At 44.8% G+C, this 25,445-nt stretch overlaps 1 protein-coding gene across 1 annotated transcript; it reads right to left on the reverse strand.

Moving 5' to 3' along the window:
* Positions 1 to 959: 959 nt before the first annotated feature.
* Positions 960 to 24,973, reverse strand: LOC311105942 (tumor necrosis factor receptor superfamily member 19-like). The gene is made up of 10 exons (XM_084148178.1): positions 24,411 to 24,973; positions 23,914 to 24,004; positions 23,477 to 23,590; positions 14,753 to 14,931; positions 14,497 to 14,582; positions 3,939 to 4,103; positions 3,654 to 3,779; positions 3,343 to 3,445; positions 2,603 to 2,931; positions 960 to 1,761 (listed from the first exon to the last, which is right to left on the reverse strand). Exons 2-10 carry the CDS (start codon positions 23,977 to 23,979, stop codon positions 1,757 to 1,759), a joined length of 1,173 nt encoding a protein of 390 aa, XP_084004304.1. The 5' UTR covers positions 23,980 to 24,004; positions 24,411 to 24,973; the 3' UTR covers positions 960 to 1,756.
* Between the last annotated feature and the right edge of the window lie 472 nt (positions 24,974 to 25,445).

Genomic DNA, 25,445 nt, shown 5'->3' on the forward strand with positions numbered 1-25,445 from the left:
GAATATTGATATATCATTGTGCAATATAATCTTCAGCGCTTTGAGAATGTAAGTTTGAAGCATCTGCTCCAATGTCCATATAAATAGATAAGTTGAAGTATGTAGACATTATTATTTTTATTTGTATAATCTGCCCATAGATTTACGGAAGAGAAAATACTCATATCTGTGAGCGTTGAATTACATTTTCTGAAAAAGTATGAGCAGTTCATTGTTATTTCCTGTTCAGATCAGAGGGGACAAACACAACACCTGCTATTCCTGTCATTTTGCCAGTGTTTTGACTTAAAGGCAAATCTGTTCCCTCTGTTTTGTCTAAGTGTTCCTGTTATGGAGAGATGGATGGAGGGAGGGGAGGTTATGGGCAGAGAAGGAAGGATAGAGTGACTCTTAGGTGTTGTGAATCAGCGATTTGAGGGATTTCTGTTTAATTCACACAGAGCACGACCCAGACTGTGACGACTAGCTAAATCAAGTATTACCGGCTGTTGCATCTGTTTCAACAGATTCCGCCTGTAATTACCAGGGGCTGAGGCTGCAGCTGCTCACCATATAATGTCCTTACTTGCCTAGCACTGATATCAGACCTGGGGCATCACCCAGCGAGGTGGGACTTACTTCAGATGGTTAATCAAGGTGTGTACATGCTATCAAAGGGAGCGAGCTGGGTAGCTGTAACCACATGTAGGCCTAAAGTCCAAAATATGAAATCGCTAATGGAAGCTTTATTTTCATTACTTGTATCTATCTTGTTTTGAACCAAATCCAATCATATTATTTTGGGGCAAGTGATATCTTGAGTTTCAGAAAGAGACCCCACTGTATATTGAAGTGAATGTAGTATGTGTGATGTACTGATGATTGCAGGTTGTCTGTTGCCATTGGTGTAGGATTTAAGATGGGACATTTCAGTGCTAGCCACTAGAGATATTTGAACAACAATCAAAATCACATAGTTTGTCTTGTTGAAGTGGTTTATTTACAAATATGGACAATCATATCAAATTAAAGTTAATTGTGGAAGTGTATATGCACAACCACCAATACTACAACTGAAAAAAACAGGCATATTTGTCACTAGTCAGTCATGTCTACGTTACAAAAATATTGACCTATTTTCTATTTTACAATATCTACAACAAATTTGATATCACACACAAACATTCCTTATTGTCTTAACTTGTTCAGTATTATCTAGATTGTCTTCAATGTGCACCAGAAATCACAGACGTATGTTTTGACGTGCTTCTCTTAGGCCTTTTAAGGAGATGTTGCCAGTTATTATCTTGTAACAGTGACTTCACGACAAGACACATCAATAGTCACACTGCCACATCTGTGATACTGTTGCTGCTAGTCACCTACATAAGTAGATGTAAGACATTCTTAAGCAGACATCAGAAACAAAGTGGATGGCTTCTATTTACTTTGTACCAGTCAACAGTCATTTTGTCATCATTTCAACTTCATTATATCAGCCTCTGGCCCGGCAACCTCGCGTTGTGCATAGATTTATTTTCAGTCTCTGCTCTTGTGCTTTATTTTGCAGTGAAGTGCTTTTGTTTGCATTTATTTACATAGTCGCTTCAGATGCGTGACGGAAGGCCGTGGGTCACAAGCCGCTTGAAAGAGATTGTGTGCCACACACTTTTTCGAAATTGGTGTGTGGGCTAGTGTAATCTGAAACGTGATCTTTCTGGACTGTTTTCCGGTCCGGGGCGGTTCAAGAGTGGAACATGAGCCAAATAAATCCATGTCATCCTGGAAAAAGAAAGAGTGGAGAAAAGCACACACGGTCATTGGTAATCTATCTACCTAACATAGGCCAGGCAGGGACCGAGTCAGTTAAAACAAAATCCCTTCGCACAACATCAGAAAGCTCGGCTGGGATCGCGGCCTGGCCCTTTCTTTGCTTCCAGTTTCCATGGACACAACACTGTCCCTGCCGATCAAAGGGAGTGCAACAGTTGTGTTTGTGTGTGTTTGAACTAGGCTGTTAGGACAATGTCTCCTCTGTCCTGACGCCTCTGTGTTGTAGCTTTCTACTTGACTGTGTTTTGCTGGGGCTTATGCTGCTCTGCTCTGAGCTCATTCCCACTCACTGGATTCAATCAGTTCAGACAATCTGCTCTGGCTCTGAAGCTCCATTTGGCAGATACACTGAAGCTTTTTCCATAAATAGCGTGTATCTGTTTTAATGGACTCAACCATTTCTTATCAGTGCAATTTCACATTAATCCGGTACGAACCTGCTATGCAGAAGAATTCTGAATAGTTTTTGAGGGGAAGAAGAAGCAGTGATTTTTCTTTCCAGCACATTCCTTTCATGGCATAGTTTAGCTAAGGCCTTTAGTTTCCTGAGCTTAATAGTGTTTGCACTCGCATACTTTCCTCTTTTCTTGACACAGCGAAGAATGGTATGTTACTGTTTTTGTTAATTGCTCATTGGCTCATGTATAACTACTGGGAAAGCTTACCCTAAGTGAGCATCTGAAGTATGTTATACACCAAGCATCGCTCAATTTCAAACTGTATGTACACAGAGGACCATTCTGTCTGTGTCTGCACTGAAGGTCATACAGTACAACAAGACACCACTGACCTTCCAGTGAAGATGGCTGCTGATTTGGAAGGAGGACCTCTGTCAGGGAACCAGTCTTCTCCTGGCTCTGTCTAGCCTGTTCAGTTGGCTTCTGTGTGTCCTCACTTGACCTGCAACCCTCCTCCTCTTCCTCATCTTCCTCCTCACCCTCTTCCTCCACATCACACCTCTCTGTGGGTTCTGGGTTGCAGCGGGGTGGTCCCAAGTTCTCAGCATAGTCAGGGTTCTGCATGAGCGGCCATGTCTCGCCGGCCTCTCTGGAGATGCAGGGCTCTGGATGGGCTTTCAGATAGGCCAGGATGTTCTCCTCACAGGGGTTCACGCTATATCTGTAGGGGAAAATGGAGGCCGTGTCAGCAGCATAAATCTCTCCCAGTCCCAGCAGTAATGATCCAACCACAGTCCCAGGGAGGCACTTCTCTGACAGTAATCTCCCAAACAGACCCAAAGTTAACACCATAACAAGACTGTTGTTGGCCTTGTCTGTGTTTCTCTTCCTGTTCTGAACCAGAGGTGTGTAAAGGAATGTTGTTCGGTTTTGCAAACATTATCCACCACAGCAATGGTTTACTGTATGTCTGTCTACACTTCTAGGTCTTTCTGGGATTCCAGGAGACATGATGTCAAACAATATCAGTTGCTGTGCTTGTTATTGGTTCTTCTGACTGTCATATTTGAGCATCCATGTACTAGAATAGATAGTGATTGGTGTTGATGAATTATGATGTCATGGTCCTCACCCCTCGTTGATGCTGATCTGGGACTGGAAGGGGCTGGTGTCTCTGCTCCGGCCCAGGCTGCAGCTTTCATCACAGCACAGGGAGGGGATCAGGTGCACTGGGCCTGGAGATTACACAGGAAAAACCGTGTGACCGACCGCCAACCATTAGAAAGCATGGATGACCTGGCCAAGAAGCCTCAGTGTACAGTAATGCCAGTACCATAGTGATAAAGTCAAAGACTCCATACAACTTGACAGAGTGACCGGCTTGAGAACCAAGGCTCATAAAGAGTGATGTGAATGTAGAAGCCCACCAGTAATAGGACCTACCACAGGTGTGGCCTGGCCCGTGGTGACACTGGCAGCATGGGCGCTGAGGGAAGTCATGGAGCCTCCGTCGGTCCAGGCACGACAACTCAGCCCCACTATATGGACCGTCCTGGGACCTTAAAGATGCTGAGGTAAAAATACACTTTTTTCATAATGGAGACCCCAAACAAGTGCAAGATAGCAGCTGCTATATTTCAATAGCAAAGCCACCTGTTGGTCCCAATGCTGCACTGAGATTTCCACACCATTGTAATGACTTCTTTCAAGTTCAAGTTGGTCACTCACCGCTGGGTTTCTTCTCCAGCAGCTGTCTCTTGAAGTAGATGACACAGAGGATGAGCAGGGCCAGCAGCACGGTGGCCAGAGCGCTGCAGATGACCGCTGCCAGGGCCATGTCCCGAGGGCTTGTCACCACCGGGGGGATGGGCACCAGGTTCACCCGCCCGCTGCCTGCAGGGGCAGAGATAGAGACGGGAAGAGAGAGACAGTAAATATGAGCATCAAACGTCACCACTGCAGTTCTTCTGACATAATAACATGGGAATTTACAGTGGAAGTTGTAAATAATTTTTTTCAACTGTATAGTTTGAGAACAACTATATTTTAGAGTCGACTGTGTCATGTCTTTGTCTGACCTTGGTAGTACAATCTGGCCATATTGAAAACAAGTATTTTTCTACACCTGAATTATGTGTCCATTCTAGGTTTATGTTTATTATTGGCATGTAGTAGCTGTCTTTGACCCACTGAGTCCTCCAAGGAGACAGGCTCAAAGGAGAATGCCTGGAGTAGATTATTTATTTCTCCCTTCCTCCCTCCCTCCCTCCAGAGGATGAGTTATTACAGTCATTCTTACCCCTACCCCAAGGCCCTCTCATGCCAGTCAGACAGCCCCGTCATTAAGTCTGTGCAGTCTGGCCAGACGTTTGAAACAAGCCTTGTGTGTGTGTGTGTGTGTGTGTGTGTGTGTATGTGTATGTGCGCGCATTCGTGCATGTGTGTTTATCCCATGACTGCAACTGCTGCCACTGTCTAGGATCCCCACCCCCAAACTGTTCACACACTCTCATATTAAGGGACCTGGCCTTTAGGACAGCTTCTCATTAAACACTTTCCCACAAATATGGAATATCAGGGCTTAATGTGCCAGATGTCGCAACAAATTAGATACAATCTCCTTATGCTATATTAGGATTGTGATGATTCTTTATCGGATATAACTATCTGCTTTATTCCTTAACCAAGCAAACAAACTTTGTTGAGGAATAATTTGGTACATGACGGATGTCTAGTCACAAGTTAAACATGTGCAATAAGGCCACTGATATTATCTCAACAAGCAACAGAAGTATGATTGTATTATTATTTTTGGTCAATATTACTCTCCCTCATCACAACAATGACATTCTTATAGAATTTAAAGTGAGTTATGACCTGTGCATAGTTGGAGTGTAGGTTTACATAGAGCGCAAACAAAATACCTAAAGAAATACTATGCCTGCTATGACAAAGTGACTGGCTACTCTCCCCATAGAGAAAATAGAGATTGTGTGAGATCTGTTTAATATCTTTTTTGTTTGAAAAATATTTTTCAATAGGCCCCTTCAATCGCTGTTTGCTTTATAGTACATTAATCATAAAGCAAAGTAGGTTTGGCCTTTTCAAATTCAAGAGCCCTTTGTTACGCAATGTAAACATTACTTTAGCCTTGGCCAAAGGTTTTATATTCCAGCGGGATAGAGGATAGGGGATAAGGGTATTTGTACATTCCATCTGAGGAAGAAAACAATCCCAAACTGCCGGTGAAGCTTAAAATTTCAATATGACCCGGGGGCTAAATAAATAAGCATTTAAATATACATTGTAAACAAACAGGTGATAACGGCTTATTAAAAGAAGATTAGGACGTTTCAGGGGAGATAGGTCTTCAAAACTGTTATGACAGAAACCAAGTGCCATTTTCTAACAGTTTTGACAAGAGAGTCAACAGGAGTGCACTGCTCAGATCAAGGCAAATACATAAATTACACTAGACAGTTTATATAGCGCAATATATGTTGAGATTATTTTGTGAGGATACAGTAACATTCTCCACTAAATCAAACAGCTTCAAAAGAATCATTGGAATGTGCTTCCTATCAACATTTTGGAATGTCCTCTATCAAAGTAATCATAAATTACTTGCTGAAAGATTTGACTGAACACCTACACCCATGCTTACACCTACACCCATGCTTACACCTACACCCATGCTTACACCTACACCCATGCTTACACAAGCAAGGCACATCATTTTCTCACCATGGTGCAGAAACCCTCTCAGACTTTTTCTTCCACTGTACAGTTGTTGAAACCTCATGTCATGGCCGTCCCGCCTCTGATCCAGCCAGCCCTCCCCACTCCCCTCCGCAGTCAGCTGTGTCTCCCCACACCCCCAGCCCAGTGGCAGCCCTTATCACTCCCAGACAGCTGCAGCAAACACAGATTAAGGCTGGCCCATTGAGGAGACCTCACCTGCCGATCTTATCAACAAACCGCACTCTGCCAATAAACTGCTCATTTTGATATATGCTCTCCTCTCTCCCTGTTGACTTTTGGAAATGCCAAACTTGGCCTTGTGTATGACAGGCCACAAAGAGACATGGAACCACCAACCCACTGGCACAGATGTCAGTTCATTGTCTAGTTTTGATGTACATTTGGTTGAGTAGTCAACTAACGTGAATTCAACGTGAAATCAACAACAAAAAATCACCTTGTCATTAGATTTAGGTTAAGAAATTTTTGTATCTTACGTTGATTACTTTTTTCAAATCCTACCAGTTTTCCACGTTGATTCAACGTCATCATGTGATTTTTGGGGGGTTGAAATGATGTGGAAGCAACGTTGATTCAACCAGTTTTTGCCCAGTGGAAAGTATGAATGGCCTCTTCTGAAAACTAATGGTGACCCCATCCGCATTCATCACCTGTGAAACTTCTGAGATTTTGACTGGAATTACTTCCCATTGACAAAAAGGTATTGGCCTTCCACAACCATGAGTTTGTCTTTTTGGCTAAACAGATCTTCCTATCATAAATACAGCCAACACCCCTTTAAGTGTTGCAAGAAAAACAAACTAGCATTGCCATGCGGTTGTGGGTTTATGCATTTGCATGGATACTTGATTACGGCAGTGGTGAGGAGCTTTACTGCTCTGAGCGTAAACACTTCACTTATGTCAAGTCTTGATTGGCTCTTGAGTGACTTTGTTTTGGTGGAGTTGATTTTAAGGGTTGACCGCTCTCATTTGGCTTGCGTTGGTTTGCAACTCAATCTAGATCATTTTCTGCATGCTGCTAACGCTGTACTTTTTTTTACAGTCAGTGGTTAGGAAACATGGCATGGACCTTTTGAAATGAGGAAAGTAGAAGAAAATAAAGGTTGAGATAAAGTTGTCTGAATGTAACAAGTTGAGAGATGTGGATGGATATCAGTCGGGTCATGAGTTTTAGGGTCTTGAGTAGCCCTGGCCACAGGCCCTATCTCTAGGAAAAGTGTTACAGTTGCATGAAGAGGTGACAAGAGTCTGCATTTTCTTTCAACAGGCTGACCTGAACGCTTGTGGAATTTGCATCGGATTGCTTCAAACAAAATTGAACTGACTTCCTTTTGTGTATGCTGTGAAATCCTGGTTTGAGATACAAGAGGCCAAAAATATTTATCTGACTGTTAAGCTTCCAACTTAAATAAGATTAATGTCAGGGTGTAGAACAAAAACCAACTCAAAGCCAAAGCAATGATTGTTGGTTTGGTAATAGAAAAAACAGACAAAATTCCCATGTGACCTTGGCGTAAATCTGTTTGGAATAAGTAAAAATGGCGAAACGGTTCTGGAGCTGGGGAGTGGGGGGATTGGGGGGGGGCTACGGCCGGTCTCTCTCCAGCCAACTTTTACAGCTCTACCGTAGGGGTGGGCGGTATACCGGTATGAATGTGAATACCGGTATGACGTTGTGCCATGATATGGATTTTGCCATATCGTGCATATCATGATAAATTAATATATGAAATAAGGCGTTTTTGTTTCGTTCAAAATGTCTGTTGAGTGATACAGCCTAATGGGCTAGTTCAAATTGTTTCTTTTACTAAAAACATAGCCTTTTTTAGCAAAGAAAAAAACTAGAAGCATGAACGTTACACGCAATCTGCCTGCCAATCAAAGTCAACAAACAAGCATGCGCAACTGCAGAGTAAGCGAACATTTAGTGAAGTAAACTCCTTTCGTTAGCAAAAGTGTCCGAAAATCAAGCGCAAAAGTGTAAGGAAGCATTGAGGATGACTGAAGACAAGGAAAATAACGCTATTGAGGTTGATTTGCAGGACGACGAAGAATTGGTTCGAAAAAAGGGGGCCTCCTCTGTCGTTTGGAATTGGTTTGGCTTTAAGATATCCGACCTCGATCAACAAACAGTACTGTGTAAGTTGTGTCTACGCATTGTGCTAGCCAAAGGTGGAAACACCAGCAATCTTTTTCACCACCTGAAAACCCTGCATGTGTGCGAATATGAAGAATCTACCAGAATGTGTGCAACAAACCCCCGGAGCAGCGGAGCAAGTCCCAAGACCTCTTCAAGCCAGACCCGCACTCAGCTATCACTCAAGGCATCATTCGTTAGTGGTACTTCCTATGACAAGAAGAGCAAGAAGTGGAATGAGATAACGAGTGCAATTATGTATCACAAAGCGAAAGACATGGAACCAATTCAAACTGTTGAGAAAGACTGTTTAAAAAAGTTGATTCGAACTCTAGACCCAAGATACGAGATCCCGAGCCGTAAATACTTCAGCAAAACATGTCTGCCAGAACTCTACACAGAATGTCGGGACAGAGTTGCCAACGGAATCTGTAATGCTGCATTCTTCTTTACCACTGCCGACTTATGGTCAAGCCGGACCACAGAACCATACATTAGCCTCACGATTCATTACATTGACGACAACTGGAAGCTGCAAAGCAAATGCCTTCAGACATCTTATTTCCCAGACGACCACACCAGAGAAATAATTGCAGCTGGGCTGAGGGAGGCACTTTCATCCTGGGGCTTGAAAGAGTCGCTTCAAGTATGTATGACAACCGACAGCGGATCGAACATGGTCAAAGCATTGGAGCTGAACAAATGGACAAGACTAGGATGTTTCGGACACAGGCTACACATTGCTATTGGTAAGTTTCAACATCCAAAACACATAGAGCTAGGTAGAAAAATAACGTACCTTAAAAACAACTTAAAATGCTGAATAACTATTGTGTTCCTTATCTCCTCTGTTTAAAGTTATAGCTGACTACACTGCCTGATCCTTCTTTTACGTTAAGCCGAATATATACTGCTATGCAAATCTATAATATTCCATTCCACTCCCCATCAGAGCACTTGACAGTCGACCATTAGGATCCGGGTTCGTTAGGGAAGTTACAGCACCAGTCACTATTGTTACGCACGAGACCCATAGAGAGCAAGTCACCTTTTTTATTATTGAGTCTCCTGATTTCCCTGTTGTGTTAGGTCTTCTGGTTAGCACTACACAACCCCACCTTTTCATGGCCGCAGAGGGTTCTCACAGGGTGGTTGCAAGAGTGTCAGGGTGGGTGTCTAGGTGTTTCAGTTGGTGCAACCACGGTGGAAAGTCCAGACACTACCTCCACCGTGCGCATTCTCCCTTAATACCTCGATTTGGCGCACACGTTTTCCAAAACACAGGCGACCGAATTACCACCTCATCGGGCGGGGGATTGCGCGATAAACCTCCGGGTAGACGCTGTGCCTCCCAGGAGTCATGTGTATCCCCTGTCGCAGGCTGAAACGGAAGCGATGGAGACATATGTCTCCGAGTCCCTGCGCTAGGGGTTCATACGTCGCTCCACTTCACCCGCCTCCTCAAGTTTATTTTTTGTGAAGAAGAAAGACGGAGGTCTGCGCCCTTGCATTGATTACCGAGCACTGAACAAGGGGACAATACGTTATAGTTATCCTCTACCCCTCATTCCATCTGTGATCGAGTCAATGCATGGGGCGTGCTTCTTCACAAAATTAGATCGGAGTGCGTACAACCTGTTGCGTGTCCGACAGCATTCAGCACAATCACGGGGCATTACAAATACCTGGTGATGCCGTATGATGTCGTACGGTTTAATGAATGCTCCATCCGTCTTCAAGTCCTTTATGAATGAGGTGTTTCGGGACATGCTTGGTCGCGGTGTAGTGGTCTACATCGATGACATTCTGGTGTATTCCGCAAAGTGCTGGCCCGACTGTTGGAACAGAAAAGTGTCTGTTTTTCCAACAGTCCGTCTCCTTCCTCGGATACCGCATTACCACCTCAGGTGTGGAGATGGAAGGAGATCGCATTTCAGCCGTGTGTAATTGGCCGACTCCAACTACGGTAAAGGAGGTGCAGCGCTTTATTGGCTTTGCCAACTACTATCGGAGGTTTATCCGGGGCTTTGGCAAGGTCGCAGCTCCCATCACATCTCTGTTGAAGGGTGGGCCGTCCCGGTCCGCTGGTCTGCTGAGGCTGACAGGGCCTTCAGCAACCTGAGGGTTCTGTTCACCTCAGCCCCGGTACTGGCCCATCCTGATCCATCACTACCTTTTGTAGTGGAGGTGGATGTGTCCGAGGTAGGGATAGGCGCTGTCCTATCTCAACGCTTGGGCACGCCAGCCAAGCTCCGCCCCTGTGCCTTCTTCTCCAAGAAGCTCAGCACGGCGGAGCAGAACTACGACGTTGGTGATCGGGACCTGTTGGCTGTTGTCCGAGCCCTGACCGTGTGGAGGCATTTGCTCGAGGGGGTGGAACACCCTTTCCTCGTCTGGACGGACCACCGTAACCTGGAGTACATCCGGGCAGCGAGGAGGCTGAACCCTCGCCAGGCCAGGTGGGCCCTATTCTTCACCCGGTTTGACTTTACACTATCTTACATCCCGGGTACGAAGAACGTGAAGGCAGACACACTGTCACGGCTGTACAACACAGAGGAGAGGCCCATAGACAACACCCCCATACTCCCGGCCTCCTGCATTGTGGCGCTGGTAGTGTGTGTGATGGACGCGGACATAGAGCGGGCGTTACGCACAGAGCCATCTCCACGTCAGTGTCCAGCTGGGCTGCAGTACGTGCCTTCTCTTGGCCGTGACCGTCTGATCTATTGGGCACACACGTCCCCCTCCTCTGGTCACCCAGGTATCGGTCGTACAGTGCGCTGCCTGACCGGAAAGTACTGGTGGCCTACTTTGGCTAAGGACGTGTATGTCTCCTCCTGCTCGGTGTGCGCCCAGAGTAAGGCACCTAGGCACCTCCCAGCGGGTAAGTTACAGCCCTTACCAGTTCCACAACGGACATGGTCCCACCTGTGTATGACTTTCTCACTGATCTTCCCCTCTCTCAGAGTAACACCACCATCCTGGTCGTTGTGGACCGCTTTTCAAAAGCCTGCCGCCTCCTTCCTCTGCCCGGTCTCCCCACGGCCCTGCAGACTGCGGAGGCCCTGTTAACTCACATCTTCCAGCACTACGGAGTACCAGAGGACATAGTGTCTGACCAGGGTCCCCAGTTTACATCCAGGGTCTGGAAGGCGTTCATGGAATGTCTGGGGGTCTCGTCAGCCTGACCTCTGGGCTTCACCCCGAGAGTAATGGGCAGTTGGAACGGGTGAATCAGGATGTGGGTAGGTTCCTGCGGTCCTACTGCCAGGACCGGCCGGGGGAGTGGTCGGTGTTCTTGCCATGGGCAGAATATGCCCAGAACTCTCTCCTCCACTAACCTATTGCCCTTTCGATGTGTTTTAGGTTATCAGCCGGTTCTGGCACCGTGGCATCAGAGCCAGACCGAAGCTCCTGCGGTGGATGACTGGTTTCGGCGCGCGGAGGAGACGTGGAATGCTGCTCACGTGCCCCTCCAGCGTGCCGTGCGTCGCCAGAAGGCCAACGCTGACCGCCACCGCAGTGAGGCCCCGGTATTGGTACCGGGTGATCGGGTCTGGCTCTCGACCCAGAATCTGCCCCTCCGCCTGCCCTGCTGGAAGCTGAGCCTGCGGTTTGTGGGGCCGTTCAAAGTCCTGAGGAGGATAAACGAGGTTACATATAGGTTATTACTCCCTCCAGATTACTGTATTAACCCCTCGTTCCATGTGTCTCTCCTCAGGCCGGTGGTGGCTGGTCCGCTAAAGGAGTCTGAGGTGCGGGAGGTTCCCTCGTCCCCTCTGGACATCGAGGGGGCCCCGGCGTACTCCGTCTGTTCCATCCTGGATTAGAGGCGTCATGTGGGGGGCCTTCAGTACCTCGTGGAGTGGGAGGGGTACGGTCCGGAGGAGCGGTGCTGGGTTCCGGTGAGGGATATCCTCGATCCCTCCCTATTGCGGGATTTCCACTATCGCCATCCGGCTCGCCCTGCTCCGCGTCCTCCTGGCCGCCCCCGAGGCCGGTGTCGGCGCGCTGCTGGAGCTGCACGTCAAGGGGGGGGGGGGGGGGGGGGGTAATGTCACGACTTCCTCCGAAGCTGCCACCTCTCCTTGTTCAGGCATGCTTTGGCGTTCGTTGTCACCGGCCTTCTAGCCACTGCCGCTCCTCATCTCATCATTCCATTTGTTTTGTCTTGTCTATTACACACACCTGGTTCATATCCCCTCATCAGTACCTGTATAAGTGTTCCCTCTGCCCCCTTGTCTTTTTGTGTGATTGTTTATTGTGGAGGATAGAGAAGCTTGGTGGAGCTCCGTGTATTTTGTGTCGCCGGGATATTTCCCTGTGTGCCTGGTATTTTCCAGTGCGAGTGTTTTGACACATTACTGCGTAACTCTGTGTTTCAGAATAAATCCTGTTATTCTGTGATTTACCCTCCTGCGCCTGACTCCTTCGAAATCACCTCATCACAATGTTTCATATTTGCACAGGTTTACCACAGAAGTTTTAAAAAATGGCAATGTTTCTATAAGGTAAAAGCAAGATTTTGTCATTTATTAACGTTGAAGGGCTCATAAAATTTCAAAAAAAAACTTTTTTTTCTTTTTTTCAGTATATCGTGATATTATATCGTTATCGTCCGGACAGTGGAAAATATCGTGATATTACTTTTAGTTCATATCGCCCCCACCCGTACTCTACCGTGACACAGAAAAAAACTCCAGCAGATGAAATACATTAAAGCGACTGAAGGAATCCATAAAACACAATCTCATTTTTACTCTGCCCCAGAAACTGGCCAGGAGACTGAAGTGCGTTAAGATTTACGGCCTCCTCCGAAAGCGGCCTCCCTGCACAGCTGCAGCTTCACCCCGGGCCAGTGTGGCCTTTTAGCATGATCTGCCCTTTAAGTTTTCACCACCCTCCACAAGATAACACTGGAGGAAGAGAGATCAAGACTTTCAAACATTTGGACGCATTCCACTGAGACTCCCTATAGTAACTACCAGCTTTGCTCTCTCTGGGACACAATGGCAATTTTGATTCATGGGCCTCTGCAATCAAAATGGCAAGCCAGACAGCCAGCTAAACAGACAGACAGACGTGCATAGCTTAGATGTCCCAAGGCCCATGTTCAGGGTGATTTCATATGGTTTAGTAATATGTAGACTCTCTCTAACTAACACTGCATGCTTTACAGTTATTGTTTTAAAATAAATATTTATTGTCCTATCCAAAAATGGTAGTAGTAAAACTAGCTCATTTTGAGGGTGTGACACAGCTTTACTAAATTGACGCAGATTATTTTCCATCTCCAGAAAGAGCAAATGTAAACTGAGTTTGTGAGTTCAAGTTGTCTGATATCCTGGAGACGTCTTCATTTATCTAACAGAGGGGTGCTAGACCTGGCTGGACGGCTCATGCACACACGCTGCCAAACCTTCTCAAGGAACAGCTGCGGCCTCCACAAGCATCAGGAAGTCACACTAATTTACCAAATGTATAAGTTAGCTAGCCCACTCTCTCTGTGTGAGTGCCGAAAATCATAAGGTTATACTTAACCACTGGTAATGGCCGGAAAAAGGTGGCTAATGAGATGTAGTAGTGGCCTACTGGAATTAAATCTGCTGCTTTGTGAACAAAAACCCCTTTAAGAAATGCTTAATAGACCTCCGTGGATACACAGAAAGTGCTAGCAAATTGCACTACAAAGTTGAAGAATTTCCTCTGAAGATATACTGTACATCATGTGACACTGCGCTTTCTTATTTAATTCAAGAGCTAACTAAAGAAGCATGATGTGATGCAATAATTTCAACACTAGTATTTCAAAACATTGCAGCTCCTTTTTGTCTTGAAATATGTGGATGGAGGTTTTCCGCAGTCCCTGAGGATGGAGCGATGATAGTGGGTCGTATGGTCCCAGCAAAAACAATCCAGCTCTGGCAAGACCGACTATTATGCTAGCAGTATCCATTTCAACATTTATGGGCCTGCTTGTAAAACTAAGCATTTACTTGGGCATAAAACATAGTTGGCTGGCTCAATGAGAATTTACTGAATGAACAATGATTTTCTCCACCCATTGGGGTTGTGGTTCTGATTACTCTAAGTGCCTTGTGCTGGCATGTTTTAGATTAAGGTATGTGCTTTGTTATGGCATTATGGCCTGACACATTTTTGGGGTCTTGGCTGTACTTTTAGCCTGGAGTTCAACAGTTTTAGCAATTCATGATTTTCTCAACTTCTCATTCAAGCTACGGATATTACTTATTTTGTCTATAATTTCACAGTTTACATTCCTTGGCCTGATGTGAATGGTTCAAGTTATTGAGAACTTTTCCTCAGAGGCTCTTCTGATGTTACACAACTTGTAGTAAAGGAAGAGAAAGTGAGTGCTCACAGTGTGGTTCATATGGAGGTGGAGGGTCCCCACATGGTATGCACTCCATATCTTGGAATCCGCTCAGCTTAGTTTTCCTGTAAAACCTGTTAAACACAACATAGCATTGGTTGTTATGAAAGTTCTCATAAATCTGCTTAATTGATTGTGTGCAGTAATGAACCAATACTTTGACCATTATCTGTAGTAACAGAGTAGTAGTACACTGGTAGTAGAAGTAGAGTAGTTGTTGGAAGTGATTAAGCTCTTCCCTCACCCGGGCAGACAGTCTCCGCACACAGCATTTCTGGTGGTGGAACAGTTGCCCTTCTGGAAGCGGTTGTTCAGGCCACAGTCCAGGCAGGGCTTACACTTCTGCAGGCTCCTATCCTCTTTGAAGCGGCTGCTTCTGCAGGGCACACACCGGGCATCCTCTCCGTAACCAAAGCCACATTCCTGGAGGGATTAACAGGAGAAATCCCCCGGGTGAGAGGTGGGGTTGGGGGCAGCTGGAGAAAGGCTCTGAATGTGGGATACCAGGGTGTCTAGAATTAAAGAATAATCTTAGCTTTCAAGATCATAAGGTAACAATGGTCTGACTCTTTTGAGAGTCCATCTTACACTGGTAATAATCTCCCTGACTCTCTCAGAATCAATGCGTGGCCTTCCGCTGCAGGCCCCAGAATGGCCAGGTTTTATTGCAAGTTTATTGCTGGGTTTATGTGCGACTGGTTCTTTCTGGAACAACTCAGTCAGTGTCCTGGTGATTGAGAGGCCAGTATATGTAGGCAACGCTTCAGTTAGCTAGGGGGCAGCGATTATGGAGAGGTGCACAAGCGTAAGAAGTTGAATTCCTCTCCTGGTCTCTACAATGGGCACTGCACTTTACACATCCCATTACTGAATGAGTGATCTAATATGGAATCAGCTCAGTTGTCAGGCTTTAACCCCTATAGCGAATCTAAGATGGAAAATATTACTGGATCCATATTGGATATACAGTATTATCACCCTGTATATATTATCTATTTAACCTGAGTGTATCTGTTTACTATTGGATTAATGGGTACACCTCATAAAATGGGGACAAGAGAATATAGCCTATTCTGTTTTAACAAAAAATATATAATGGGGTGTACAGTGCCTTGCAAATTTATTCATCCCCCTTGGCGTTTTCCCTATTTTGTTGCATTACAACCTGTAATTTAACTGGATTTTTATTGGGATTTCATGTAATGGACATACACAAAATAGTCCAAATTGGTGAAGTGAAATTAAAAGAATTACTTGTTTCTAAAAAATCTAAAAAATAAATAACGGAAAAGTGGTGCGTGCATATGTATTCTCCCCCTTTGCTATGAAGCCCCTAAATAAGATCTGGTGCAACCAATTACCTTCAGAAGTCACATAATTAGTTAAATAAAGTCCACCTGTGTGCAATCTAAGTGTCACATGATCTGTCACATGATCTCAGTATATATACACCTGTTCTGAAAGGCCCCAGAGTCTGCAACACCACTAAGCAAGGGGCACCACCAAGCAAGCGGCACCATGAAGACCAAGGAGCTCTCCAAACAGGTCAGGGACAAAGTTGTGGAGAAGTACAGATCAGGGTTGAGTTATAAAAAAATATCTGAAACTTTGAACATCCCACGGAGCACCATTAAATTCATTATTAAAAATTGAAAGAATATGGCACCACAACAAACCTGCCAAGAGAGGGCCGCCCACCAAAACTCACGGACCAGGCAAGGAGGGCATTAATCAGAGAGGCAACAAAGAGACCAAAGATAACCCTGAAGGAGCTGCAAAACTCCACAGCAGAGATTGGAGTATCTGTCCATAGGACCACTTTAAGCCGTACACTCCACAGAGCTGGGCTTTACTGAAGAGTGGCCAGAAAAAAGACATTGCTTAAAGAAAAAAATAAGCAAACACGTTTGGTGTTCGCCAAAAGGCATGTGGTAGACTCCCCAAACATATGGAAGAAGGTACTCCGGTCAGATGAGACTAAAATGTAGATTTTTGGCCATCAAGGAAAACGCTATGTCTGGCGCAAACCAAACACCTCTCATCACCCCGAGAACACCATCCCCACAGTGAAGCATGGTGGTGGCAGCATCATGCTGTGGGGATGTTTTTCATCGGCAGGGACTGGGAAACTGGTCAGAGTTGAAGGAATGATGGATGGCGCTAAAAACAGGGAAATTCTTCAGGGAAACCTGTTTCAGTCTTCCAGAGATTTGAGACTGGGACGGAGGTTCACCTTCCAGCAGGACAATGACCCTAAGCATACTGCTAAAGCAACACTCGAGTGGTTTTGGAATTCAATTGAGAATCTGTGGTATGACTTAAAGATTGCTGTACACCAGCGGAACCCATCCAACTTGAAGGAGCTGGAGCAGTTTTGCCTTGAAGAATGGGCAAAAATCCCAGTGGCTAGATGTGCCAAGCTTATAGAGACATACCCCAAGAGACTTGCAGCTGTAATTGCTGCAAAAGGTGGCTCTACAAAGTATTGACTTTGGGGGGGGTTTTTTGTCTTATTTCTTGTTTGTTTCACACAAAAATAAAATGTTGCATCTTCAAAGTGGTAGGCATGTTGTGTAAATAAAATGATACAAACCCCCCAAAAATCCATTTTAATTCCAGGTTGTAAGGCAACAAAATAGGAAAAATGCCAAGGGGGGGTGAATACTTTCGCAAACCACTGTATGTAGTAGGTCTATTTATTTTTTATTTTATTTCACCTTTTTTTAACCAGGTAAGCCAGTTGAGAACAAGTTCTCATTTACAACTGCGACCTGGCCAAGATAAAGCAAAGCAGTGCGATAAAAACAACACAGAGTTACATATGGGGTAAACAATACATAAAGTCAAAAATACAACAGAAAATATATATACAGTGTGTGCGAATGTAGTAAATTATGGAGGTAAGGGGGGGGGGGTGGCCTTCCTAAGCCAGGATTCAGACACTGCTAGAACATCAGGGTTGGCGGAGTGTGCTAACGCAGTGAATAACTCAAACTTAGGGAGGAGACAAGGATATGGAAGGATATGAGTACAGTGGAGGTAAACCTAAGCGTTGGGTAACGATGAAAGAGATAGCATCACTGGAGGCACCGATTGAGTCGGTCTCTGCGTGTATGGGGGGTGGGACAAAGGAGCTGTCTAAGGCATGTTGAGCTGGGCTAGGGGCTCTACAGTGAAATAGTACAATAAGAAATAACCAAAACAGCAATAACAAGGCATATTGACATGGGAGAGAGGCATAAAGCAATCACAGGTGTTATTCGAGAGAGCTAAGACAAAAGCTGGTAATGGTGACAAAGTTTGGGCTGAGGCTAAACATAAACAGGATGCGGTACCGTATAAAGGAACAGTCCAGCAGACATCAGCTGTATAGCTGAGTTATCATAAGGTCCGGTGAACAGCAATAGGAGAGTTCGGAGGTAGTTCGGGGGCTGCTACAGCACTGGCGAGCAAGAGGCCCGGCTTGCGTGTGCTAGCGGGCCGGGGCTAGCAGATGGATCTTCGTGGTCGACTTCATAACGGGAAGCCTGTTGAAACCACATCAGACGATTTTGTCGGCAAACCAGTCGTGTTGGATCGGCGGGGCTCTGTGTCAACACTAGGAGGTCCCGTCCAGTTGACAGAGAGGTAGATAGCCGGGAGATGGGCCTGGCTCGAGGCTAGCTCAAGGCTAATGTGTGCTTGCTAAGGGGCAATGGTAATTAGCCAACGACAACAGCCATTTGGTTGCAGCTAGCTGGTTGCGATGATCCGGCGCTAGGGTCCAGTGATTCCGGCAGAAAATCCGATATGCTCTGGGTCGATAGTACGCTGTGCAGACTGGCCGACAAATTGTCCAGGCTAGAGCTAGAGCTGGCTGGTGGGTAGTGCAGGCCACAGACAATGGTGAAGACGCTAACGGTGGCTAATAGCAAGTAGCCATTCGGTTGCAGCTAGGCTAGTTTCAGCTTAATGTTCTTGATAAAAGTTATTAAGAAATAATAGAATCCTTTCCACGTTGGGTGAGGCGGGTTGCAGGAAAGTATATTTAGTTAAAGAATGAAAAGTAAAATTGAGAAATATAGACAAAATAGACAAAAAACTAAAAAACGTGCAAGGACACAGAAAAAAACATGACCGCACTGCTACGTCATCTTGGATCAAATGATGTCTAGTGTTATTGCGATTCCTATTCGGCACTATATAGTATTTATTTGGCACACAGAGGCTGGCAACCTTGATTTCATATGGTCATAGGAACATTTACATTCCTACTGATCATCGCATCCCACGCCAAGTTAAAGGACCCTGCTGGAATAACATCAGTCATTGTATTGTCTGCAGCAGCTGCCCCCGTCCACTGTTGCCACACTGCATTCCCAGCCTGACTGATGGGTGGGGGGAGGCTCATATATCATTAACGTGAAGGTCAGATTCAAACAGGGCACTTCTCTCCTTGACCTTGTCACGTTTCACCGCCTGGGCATGCAGTCGCACCGGAATGTGGGCACAGGAGCCCGGGGGGTTGGGCAGACTGGCGAAGAAAGAAAAAAAAGCGTGGCAAAGATGGGATCCCGTGATGGCCCCACAGAGTCGGGCAGAAGATAGGAATTTGGCCATTTCAGCCAAACACATATGAGACGACATTGGACCTTGGCTCTGGCCGGAGGAGAGCTAGGGCAGGGCTGCAGCTGTTGTTGTGTGCTCTCTATATAAGGACCTTCACACCAGCAGTGCAGGGAACAGTGGAAAGATGAGAGACAGAGCGAGGGTGAGAGAGAGAGGGAGAGGGGGATGATGACAACGGAGAGAAGGAAATAAAGTTAGAATTTTGATTCATGGAGGATGGTGAACCCTGGAGCCTGGGTTTCTCCTAGTGCACGCCACGGAAGGCTAGCTGCTGCAAAGCAGTCAGAGCAGAGCTGTTTAGAGTGGTTTTGGACGGAGGAGCGTGGTCCGACTTCCAGATGAAGGGGCCCTAGGAGGATTCATCCCCACAAAGCTGAGCGCTGGCACACTTTGTCCATGTGGCACTGCATGGCAGTAGAGGGGCTGCCACTTACACAGGCCAGGGCCCAGAACAAAAGGAGCACTCAGCCAACTTGTCACCTCTCCAACCAGGCAGAGCTGTAACATCCAGGAATGATCTCATTCAGTCCTTTGTCCTGAGTAACAAAGGATCAAAACAAGGTCTAACACCCTGACCTGTTCAGGTGTCTAATGTGAGAAAACATATTTGGTAATTGGATGGATACATATTTATTTTTTTACAATAAAGATGCTGTCAAGGTATCCCATCTTTGGGTGCAGCCAGGAATCACATAATGCTACTATCTCATTTCAATGGAGCTAATTGGGTATAGGCAAATTATCTTTCAAGTGCGTCATTACTTCCATGGGTTTAGGATGACCTAGCCTCAAAGTGAGCACAAAAGCTAGTGCTTACAAGTCTAATTTTACTCCTATCACCAGATCTAGTTTTTGGTGAGCACAGAGGTAGAGCTGTGTGGAGGGGAGAGAGAGAGAGCTGGCTGGGGTTAAAGCATGTTCAGACAGGGAGATAGTTCAGAGATTAGGAGGGAATCACAAGAGTCTCGGGGGGGGGGGGGGGGGGGGTCATCTGTCATCTGATCCAGTAATGAATGAGCTCGGAAAACAATATGAGTTTGTTAACGCAGTGTGCCATCTAATGTTCTCCACACACTGCCACCCTCTTTCAATGTCTAGTGTCTACAAATCGAAGACATGTTGCCTCTTTGCCAGTGGTTTAATGCAAAGTTCCCAGCATGCATGCACTATATGTGGGGCAGTCATTCCTGTATGTATATACTGTTTGGAATCATAGATTTGCTCAAATGTGAAGAAATGCTGGATGAAAGACAAGGCGAAGACTTCTGTAATTTCTGAGGATTTAATAGACAGAAACCTGTGTGATACTCAGAAGAGCTTGCAACAATCTGACCCTCAATGCCAGGAAGCTTAATCAACATTAATCAAGATTGTTGTCGAGACCACTCGGGTCAGAGTGAATCGTATATTAGCTATCTCTGTCATTTGAAACTTCTGGTGGCTGAATGTAGTTCTTAACAGTATGTATGTTTGATATGAGGCCAAAAGACAAAGCAAAAAAGACAAAGCAACCCTTGCTAGCTAAAAAGTTATTGATGAAAATGACAAATATCAGATCATTTTAATAAAGGACTTCCCTGATGCTTTGGTGGTTCCCTGAACGAAGAGCAAATTTATGTTTGTGATGTTGCTTTGCAACAATACAGGCAGACATCCAGAAGAAGGTATAATCACATTCCATATATCTCTATGGCAGCCACACAGCCTTATTAGAGCCTCCCTCCACTGTGAGATGGCTTCCCGCTACCACTTAGAATGAATGAGGCAGCCAATTATTAACCAGGACCCCAGGGCGTCAAGCATTCATGGCTGTTGAACTGGCTGTTGAACATGAGGCCCACTGAAGCGTACCACCACTGACTGCATGTCTGGTACAAGGCAACCTGGTAGAAATGTGTGTGTGCAACAGATGTTACGAGACAGCAATTTAGTATAAGATGGACGTTTTTTTTTTTAATCTGTGCTTAGCTGAGCATATGTTTAAGTGGTAGGAGGAAAAGCATTGCTAAACTAACTTTGCTCATGGCCTTCCAACCCGTTTCTACACAGCCCACACAGAACACCATGTCTTTGGCAAGAATAGTGATAAAAGGCATACACCTCTCACTGTACAGCAAGTGTATGCATGGTTTCCTTCAAACAATGGAGACAATAACTTGGACAGGGAACTTGAGGAAAAACAATGGAATCCATTCAGCAACAGAGGGTCGAAGTATGGGTGTGACTGATTAAAGAGCGGTCAGTGTTCTACAAAAGCCATTTGGCCCTTTTCTCCATGAAACAGAGGAAGTCATAAATAACCTCTCAGTCCCCTGGATAAGATTCACTATTCTAAACACTGGGATCCATTCTATTCATGAACGCATGAAAAAGCTTTTTTTTTTTTTTTTTTACCAAGGGTATATCTTATCCAGAGGTTATTCAGGTTTAGGAAGTTACAACATGATTTAAGTGATCTATTTGTATCCAGTTTTATCATGGTTTTAGTCTCTTTCCTTTTTATAGATCAAGGTGAACAGTGACAAATGTTTTCCTTTCAACTGTGATGAAGTATGCTATAAACGGATTCAACTGAGGTGGAATCATTGGGACAACTACAGTTGAAGTCGGAAGTTTACATACACTTAGGTTGCAGTCATTAAAACTCGTTTTTCAACCATTCCACACATTTCTTGTTAACAAACTAAAGTTTTGGCAAGTCGGTTAGGACATCTACTTTGTGCATGACACAAGTAATTTTTCCAACAATTGTTTACAGACAGATAGTTTCACTTATAATTCACTGTATCACAATTCCAGTGGGTCAGAAGTTTACATACACTAAGTTCACTGTGCCTTTAAACAGCTTGGAAAATTCCAGAAAATGATGTCATAGCTTTAGAAGCTTCTGATCGGCTAATTGACATCATTTGAGTTAATTTGAGGTGTACCTGTGGATGTATTTCAAGGCCTACCTTCAGACTCAGTGCCTCTTTGCTTGACATCATGGGAGAATCTAAAGAAATCAGCCAAGACCTCAGAACAGAAATGGTAGACCTCCACAAGTCTGGTTCATCCTTGGAAGCAATTTCCAAACGCCTGAAGGTACCACGTTCATCTGTACAAACAATCGTACGCAAGTATAAACACCATGGGACCACGCAGCCGGCATACCGCTCAGGAAGGAGACGCGTTCTGTCTCCTAGAGATGAACATACTTTGGTGCAAAAAGTGCAAATCAATCCCAGAACAACAGCAAAGGACCTTGTGAAGATGCTGGAGGAAACAGGTACAAAAGCATCTATATCCACAGTAAAACGAGTCCTATATCGACATAACCTGAAAGGCCACTCAGCAAGGAAGAAGCCACTGCTCCAAAACCGCCATAAAAAAGCCAGACTACGGTTTGCAACTGCACATGGGGACAAAGATCGTACTTTTTGAAGAAATGTCCTCTGGTCTGATGAAACAAAAATAGAACTGTTTGGCCATAATGACCATCGTTATGTTTGGAGGAGAAAGGGGGACACTTGCAAGCCGAAGAACACCATCCCAACCGTGAAGCATGGGGGTGGCAGCATCATGCTGTGGGGGTGCTTTGCTGCAGGAGGGACTGGTGCACTTCACAAAATAGATGGCATCATGAGGAAGGAAAATTATCTGGATATATTGAAGCAACATCTCAAGACATCAGTCAGGAAGTTAAAGCTTGGTCGCAAATGGGTCTTCCAAATGGCCAATGACCCCAAGCATACTTCCAAAGTTGTGGCAAAATGGCTTAACGACAACAAAGTCAAGGTATTGGAGTGGATTTCAGAAAGACCTCAATCCTATAGAAAATGTGTGGGCAGAACTGAAAAAGCATGTGCGAGCAAGGAGGCCTACAAACCTGACTCAGTTACACCAGCTCTGTCAGGAGGATTGGGCCAAAATGCACCCAACTTATTGTGGGAAGCTTGTGGAAGGCTACCCAAAACGTTTGACCCAAGTTAAACAATTTAAAGGCAATGCTACCAAATACTAATTGAGTGTATGTAAACTTCTGACCCACTGGGAATGTGATGAAAGAAATAAAAGCTGAAATAAGTCATTCTCGCTACTATTATTCTGACATTTCACATTCTTAAAATAAAGTGGTGATCCTAACTGACCTAAGACAGGGAATTTTTACTAGGATTAAATGTCAGGAATTGTGAAAAACTGAGTTTACATGTATTTGGCTAAGGTGTATGTAAACTTCCGACTTCAACTGTACATTTCCCACATATTTTTAAAGTCTGTATGTAAAGTGCAGTACATTTAAGGGCACTCTTAAGGAGGCCATAATTTATTGATGTCTAAGTTTTACTGTCTATATAGGGTACATTACTAGGCTTCAAACCTTTGATAGCTCCTGCCCGGCGTCGCACTGCTTGCAGGGTTTACAGTTCCCAAGCTGATCCTTGTACTCCTGTTCCCTGCATTCTCTGGTCTCCTCCTCCGCCGTTACAGGAACCTGAGAGGGAATAATCATTTGATACTGAGCAGCTAGGGATTCCTGCCTTTCATCACGCATTTCATCAGTAAGAGATAATGTGAACTGAGTCCAGAGCGGGCGTAAACTCCTTACAATAGTGCCACTATTTTACCCTCAAACTATGTAGACTACTATATCTGTCCATCCACACATTGATGTCCTGCCAGATCTGACAACAGTAACTTAGAATGGAGACTATTACAAAGTCTACTATACGTGGACATTACAGATCGGACTATAAATGGCCTATCAAAAGACTGGTATCACACTAGTTGGGTAAATTAAATGTAGAAAGGACTCACCAGAGATGAGTATATTACATGAAACGTCAGTAGAAGTAACCAGGTGTGCCCAAACATCCAGGACATTGTGAGGGGTTACTGTGGAATGACTCTGTAAAAGAGAGAGATATAGTATGAAGATGTGCATTTCTATTCTGTTCAACAACAAAAAACAAACATAAAGGAATATTGTGGAACCTCGGATTGGTGTCAAAAAGCCCAATGTATGGCCAGTGAACATTTGCACAATACTCATGAGCAGGTAAATTATATTTGTTCTCAGCCACTTTTATATTTGTTCTCGCAACAACTACATTGGAACATTGTAACAATGTTTTTGATGAGATAGTTGATATATTCAGCGAGGACAGTGATGCGTCATCATGCCTCAAACCAGCCAGGGATATGACAGAATTATCTTATCAAAATTCTAAATATGTATGTTAATAGTTTCAGTTTGTTGAATGTTTCAAAATCATATAGGCTACAAAACAACTGCAGCCCTCTTTACGTTTTACCTGGTATGTGCTTCTGTAGTCTGATCGGTTCTTTAGTTGTCCTTTCCCTGGCTGAATGAGCGTAGTTTCAGACAGATATCCACTCCTATGCGTTCTGCATAGGGCTCCAGACCATTCCAGCCATGCGATGTGCTTGCTGCTCCGCTGCGCTGCTCCAGACCAGACGAATCCCCGGATTGAGGACAAAATCAGCGTGGAGATCAAAGGCAGGGGATGGCTGCGATCTAAACCATGTAATCTGATCTGTGATCGGCCACTAGGCCTACATCAAAGCGCAACCACAGGGCGGACACTTGCGCTACAAACAGGTCATTATGATCATATGACAATAACCTCACAAGTCGATACACTTGCATGCAAGATAGAGGGATCATTCAAGTGGAAATGCAAAGAGTTTGCAAAGTGCAAGGCGTCGAGATCTGGTTGTGTTGTTATTCCGCTTCCAGCGTCGCCTCCCTCTGTGCGATCCCTGGTCTGTTTGTTTGGTTTATCTGAGGGCTCGCTGTTTGATGCCAGGCTTGGGTTTGAAGTTGAACACAGCCCTCAACATTCCCTTTCATCTCAATGAGCTGCAGATGCCATGACGTCACTCCGCTGGGATTGGTCGGGCCGACTGTCTGCAGGGTTTTGAGAGGAAACCAGTGCCAGAAAGTTAACAATCTGAAAGAGGCTGAGAGCAAGCAAACTGTCTCTACTTTATGGTGGTCAGTTTGGATAAGATAGGCTACAGTAGCTACCCTTTATGTTGAGAGTTTATACAGGGTTTATAACCAGCTTATAAATAGTTTATAAGATGCTGATAGACGTTTGTGAATTGCAGTGGTGTAAAGCACTTAAGTAAACATACTTTAAAGTACGACTTAAGTAGTTATTTGGGGTATCTGTACATTACTTTACTATTTATATTTTTTGACAACTTTTACTTTACTACATTCCTAAAGAAAATTCTGAACTTTTTACTCCATACATTTTCCCTGACACCCAAAAGTACTCGTTACATTTTGAATGCTTAGCAGGACAGAAATGGTCCAATTC

This window comes from Coregonus lavaretus (genome assembly GCF_964263955.1).
Source record: "Coregonus lavaretus genome assembly, chromosome: 30".
Lineage (NCBI taxonomy): Eukaryota > Metazoa > Chordata > Actinopteri > Salmoniformes > Salmonidae > Coregonus > Coregonus lavaretus.